Source organism: Sinocyclocheilus rhinocerous, unplaced genomic scaffold, assembly GCF_001515625.1.
Source record: "Sinocyclocheilus rhinocerous isolate Xijiao unplaced genomic scaffold, SAMN03320098_v1.1 scaffold1402, whole genome shotgun sequence".
Taxonomy (NCBI): Eukaryota; Metazoa; Chordata; class Actinopteri; order Cypriniformes; family Cyprinidae; genus Sinocyclocheilus; species Sinocyclocheilus rhinocerous.
Genome location: NW_015640486.1, coordinates 66,992 through 73,122, shown reverse-complemented (window position 1 = coordinate 73,122; position 6,131 = coordinate 66,992). Strand labels below are relative to the sequence as shown.

At 34.2% G+C, this 6,131-nt stretch overlaps 1 protein-coding gene across 1 annotated transcript in view; it reads left to right on the top strand.

Moving 5' to 3' along the window:
- The window catches only part of LOC107753222 (tudor domain-containing protein 6-like), a 12,574-nt gene extending 10,051 nt beyond the window's left edge, over window positions 1-2,523 (top strand). The window contains exons 4-5 of the mRNA XM_016569345.1: window positions 2,200-2,285; window positions 2,362-2,523. Coding sequence (XP_016424831.1) covers window positions 2,200-2,285; window positions 2,362-2,444 — 169 coding nt within the window. The 3' untranslated portion in view covers window positions 2,445-2,523. The remainder of the gene's footprint in view (window positions 1-2,199; window positions 2,286-2,361) is intronic.
- Window positions 2,524-6,131: the final 3,608 nt, after the last annotated feature.

The following is a 6,131-nucleotide window of genomic DNA, read 5'->3' as shown; positions in this document are numbered from 1 at the left end:
GAAAATGGCGCCTGGAAGAATTGCACCAGCAGAGACTGAGCTTCCCCTCGCTCGTTTGGGCGCTAAAATACGAATTAAAGGAAACGTTGATTTTTTTTTTTTAACAGACTGGTGGCTGTAACAGCGCACAAAATAGCCTTTACGGAGACAGAAATACCGTGTACATGTAAATGCTATGCTTTTAGGCACCATGCGGGAGGGAAAAAAAGTGCAAAACGCGGCCATTTAAACACACTCACGTACATTCAATTACTTAAAATAACATTCTAATAGCTGCCAGTATTGAATAGAAGTCAAGAAAGTACTGCTTAGTTCGGCGAACTAACTACACAAACAACCACGATTGAACCGCCAAACTCTCACTTAAAACTCTGTCTTAAGTCATTTAACTAACAGTACATTTATAACTGTATTTCCATACAGAAAGTCTATAAAATACAAACACTGAGGTAGCTTGATTTACCAGTTGCTATTCTGAAACTGAGGGAAAATGGCGTCTGGAAGATTCTTCAGTGACAGCGCTGCATAAATACCAGGATGTTGGAAATAACATTGGCAAGTGTTGGTTACCTGTAACACTGTGATTTTACACTGAATCAAATCAGCTTCTATCTCTGATAGTGTTAATTTCTCAAAATCTAACTCTATAACGTCAACACTTTACTCTGACATGCTTTAACACTGGGAATTTAACACTGACGTATTTGCAGTGTGGATTAATCCGGAATTCAGTTTTCTTCGGCCTAAAATCATGACCCACGTGAATCATGCAGATCAGTAATACACAATATTGGAGTGGGGGGTCTTGCAAATGGCCATAAGCAATTAGCTAAATAAACTGCCAAAAGATTTTGTTTTGTAAGACATCACGGACGGAATGGTCCTGAGAGCACTGTACGAGCTCACGCCGCCATCTGCAGGACAGTTAAAAGTATCAAGTATCAGTTCAAATGTAGAATTTAATAAATTTGAATGCAAATAAATGCTGTTCATTGAACTTTCTATTTATCAAAGAATCCTAAAAAATAAAATATATATTACAATTTTCACACAACATATATGACAGCACAACTGTTTTCAACATTGATAATAATCAGAAATGCTTCTTGAGCAGCAAATCAAATTGTAATGTTTTCTGAAGGATCATGTGACACTGAAGACTGGAGTAATGATGCTGGAAATTCAGCTTTGATCACAGAAATAAATTACATTTTATAAAATATTAAAATATAAATATTTTTTTATTTGTAATAATATTTCACAATATTGCTGTTTTACTTTATTTTGATTAAATAAATGCATCCTTGATGAGCAGAAGTGATTTATTTCAAAATCATTAATAAGTGTAATGTTTCCAAACTTTTTGCAGGTATTTTAATAATAACAATTCTATTAATACTTTATTTATATTATATTATATTATAATATAATGTTAATTATTATCATGATTATTAAATGCTGTTTTTATTTTGAAAGGACAATCGTATGTATTATTACAATATAAGATATATTTTTTAATGTGATTTTATATATATATATATATATATATATTAATAATAAGTGATGGGGGCGTGGCTTTTGGGGGGGGCGTGGTCAGATTTTCCTGCTTTTTTGTCTCTAGATTTCTGTAAGGCCTGAGCATTACAGAAATCCCTAAAAATGTTCTGTTTTTTGTTAAATTGGTAGCTGACTCTTGCTAATCCCACTTTAAAACGTTCCTGCCTCAGAAATCTGATGTGCTCTCAGACAAGTGTTGCTCATCTAATATAAATCTAAAGTCCTGTGTGTGTGTGTGTGTGTGTGTGGTTGTTTTAAACTGAGTTTTACAGAAATGCTTATAAAACACTGCAGCAGATACATATTATTTTCACATTTCCAAATCTTTAAATAAATCCTGAAGTGCATGCTGTGCATTAGACTCTATGTGCCGCTCTTATTTTGCAGTGGACAAATAGAAATGCTACAAAGTAAATAGTTTATCACTTAACATTAATTCATTTGCTTACTGTCAGGTCATAGCAGAGATGATTGTAACTTACAGGAGCATGTTGTAATGATGTTAGTGTCACTTTCAACTCATGGTCTGTATAAAGTGAGGCTTTTCTCTTTAGATTTGACTGTGATGTGTGTTTGCCTGGATTCACATTCACAGTCTCGTTTTTCATCATAATATCTGTGCTTTGTGTTTGATTCTCTCAGGAGAGGAGACTCTCTGTCTGTGAGACTTGCTCAGAATAGATTTGCCGTTCATGAATGTAACAAACCCAGGGGCCTGAAGAGAAGAAGTAAGTGACGCATAATTAGATAATAACACAATGGACAGTAATTCTTTATAGTAACATGTATGCTGTGATTTCTCAGGTGACGTCCCAGAACAAATCAGCCAGCAGTCGTTACAGCGGGAGAAGTATCTGATCTCCTGTTACAGTCACAACAGGGAATAATGTTCAGTGATCAGCAAACTTACATGCTTTTGTCTTTTATCATTACATCATAACCTTATACAGACTTCACAATATCTACTGTAACTATGCAGATTTCATAGTCTTGAGTATTTGGTGTAGAGTTTGTGAACACTATATTGTATGTTTGTATTACAGAAAATATTTGATGTTCTGCTGTAGAATTTGTTCCTATTGGTTTGGATAATTAATAACTAGGAATTGTAAAATAGAATGTCTTATTTCTAAGAATTTCAGAGTTCACTTTGTTCTGTTGTTCCCGTGTAAAAATACTGAAGTACGTACTGTTATTTGTTAGTTAAAAAGTTTCAAACTGTCAGACTTTCAGACAGTATACTGTAATTTTACTCTGGAGCAGTTTAACATTTAATATACAGTATATATATATATATATATGTATGTCAAGAGTTTGTCCTAAAGGAAAGTAAACTAGTTTTGTCAGAAGAGACTAAAGGTTCGTTCTATTAAATGAAATGAAGCACACATTTTCAGTCACTTGTCTTGTACTTATGAATTTAAATAAAATCCTAAAATGAAAAGAATATTTAATATAAAACTGAATATGGCCATATTTCATTATTATACCAAATGTTAGGGCTTGTATTATTTCTAGTATTTCTAGTAAACAGAGTTAAATTATTAGATTTTTAGTCAATTATACATGTCTTACCAGAAAGAGGAAATACACAAGCAATACGTTTCTATTTCTGAATTTCAAAATACACAGTTATGATGATCTATATTAAATCTATGCCTGAGAAGCTCGACGGCTCAGGATATATAAGCCGATCACTGAATACCTTACATTGATTTTCGGTGGTGTATAAACATGATCTATTTTCTTAATGTCCTTTAGATAAAAAACCCTCACACTCCATTCCTACTACGTTGTTTTGTAAAAGTATTATTTGTCAGTAAATTGTGTATCATTTTGCTTTTAAATGTATCATCTTATCAAAATCTATCTCATTGTTAATGATGGTAAATGAGGAACATTATTCATGAGACACTGAATTTTTGACCATCAGAATAACAGACTTTGGAAAGCATTTAAGAACTGTGTAAGATTGTTTATAATCACACTGAAAGTTATAACCTCTCCATAAAATAAATAAATATGTGTCAACACAGTCGTTAGTGAATAACTGTGTGCAAGAGGAAAAGCAAAAAACGAGTAAAAAAAAAAGTTAAGATTTAGGTGGAAATTTTAATAATCATCAAAAAAAATATGTAATTAATATAATTATTTTACAGTGAAATCTTTACAGTGGTTTGCTGGTTGATACATCTACAATATCAATCTCATCAGTTGTCAGACTCTTGATTTCTCAAACTAAAACTTGTAAAAACTTTTAAAGAAAACTTTATATTCAAGGTTAACAAAGGTTATATTGATAAATGAATCTCATTCTCCCATTATAATCAAAGTTGTCCGTATTACACAATAAATCTCTTATTTACACCGTTTATGTTGATTAAAATGGGAGGTTTTAGTTTGATCACTCAGCATTACTTGTCTGCAGTGTTTATTGAGTGTTACAGCATCTACATTGTAGTCAATATCTACTGAATCCACACCGATTCCAAACTGCTGATTTTCTGCACTCAGTTTCATGAGCCATTACCTATAAACCAAGAGAGTGAAAGACGACACACATGACAGTGTGATGCTGTGTGTCTCTGTGTCTTCAGTCTCTGCTGATTGTGTGACTGTGACGTCTCTGTAGCGGCTCTTATTCACCAGCAGCTGATCCTGAGGAAACTGGACTGACGTCTAAATACTGAGAGTCCTACAATAAAACACACAGACAGTCACATATGAGTATGAGACATTACTGCTGTCACAACACATCAGCAGATCCAGCTCAGAAAACACACAGTATATTCATATTACAGCCAGAGATATGAATGAACACCTGATCACAGATTAATAACAGTGAATGATCAACAACTCTCTCTTTATCACTGACACACAGAGACATGAAGAGATGAAAATATTAATATATTCATAGATCAGTTACATCACAGAATTAAACTCTTATTAAACACAGTTTGAAATACAGAAACTAAAGTGGAGCTGAATTATTATCTTATATGATCCAATACACACATATGAGGCCTGCTACTGAACTTTAAAGATTCAAGTAAAAAGACACTCACAATAGTATAATGTCTCCAGTTTACAATGTGGATCATCCTTCAGATCAGAGAGTAACTTCACATCAGATTTTCCTAGTTTATTCCCAGACAGACTCAGTTGTCTCAGGTGTGAGGGGTTTGATCTCAGAGCTGAAGCCAGAGCAGCACAACCTTCATCTGTGACGCCACAATCTCTCAACCTGTAGAGAACAATAACACACTCATCACTCTCTCAGATCAGTTTAACAATGAATCCATTACTACAGTATTTTAAAATTGCTTACACGCAATAAGCACTTTACACACAAAACCAGAGGAGGAGCTGGGGAGGTGGAGGGATGCTGGAAGAATTGTTGCCGGGACGGCGCAGTGACTGCTGCTTATATAGGCTCGTAATGATGATTGACAGGACTGGATGATTAGCCTCCTCCTGAACCTACGTTTGGACCTTCGTCAATATTTATCATTCCTTCCCTTTCCTGCACTGCATAATAATGTGTTCAGCTGTTTCCATCACTCCACACTAACAGCATTGAGCTTATGATGAGTTGTGTTTACCCATCAGAAACAATAATGCATCTTTAAGAGCTGAATGTCTCAATCTGGATATTAACACCTCTTTCCTAAATCTCCATATATTATCCAGCACGTCATTCACAGATGGTTGAATAAAATGCACACTGATGCACTAAAAACACTCTTATGACTGAAATATTGATTGCTGGTTCGTTAAAGGCTGGTCTTTGTGGTAATACAGTACATCGGGCGGGACATCCAAACGCTCGCCTATCATTCATCGACCTCAAACATGGCTTATCATCTGAAATATGTAAGTATTAGCAACTTTACATGGCTGCTCAATCTTATGTTAAAATGTTAATGCAGTCTCCTTACTGTTTTTCCCAACACATTCATAATCATTACTTCTGCTGTGGTGTGCTGTGGCAAGATTTATGTGTGCGCTTATTAGGCTATGTAGGCAATTAAAGACTCATTATAAAGATTTAAATGGTTTATTAATAAATGTGCAATTAGTCGACTAATGCTTAAAATGAACAACTACTAGTCGACCATAAAAATCTTTAGTCGAGGGCAGCCCTTCTAGAATGTCATTTACTCTTGTTTTTGAATTTGTGAAGTTGTTGTCAAGGCTGATCTTTTCTTGTTTTCTTTGTGAATATTGTATATAGTATAACTGGGAGTTTTAGGGAGTGTGTGTGTGTGTGTGTCTACTTAACCATATTTTGGGGACAAATTTGTACCCAAAAGAGAGCAAAACCTGACGAAATTGGCAAAAACCTCAATTTGTGGATGTCCTCATTTGTAAAACTGTTATAAAATAAAGTAAAGAGTTTTTTTTTTTACTTTTAAAATTGTAAAAATGCAGAAAGTTTTCTGTGAGGGGTAGGGGTGGGGGTGGGTTTAGGTTAAAATGTGTATAACTATCTGTATATAAAAACAATAGAAGTCTATGTAATGTCCCCATTTAGATAGCTAAGTAAACGTGTGTGTGTGTGTGTGTGTGTGAAA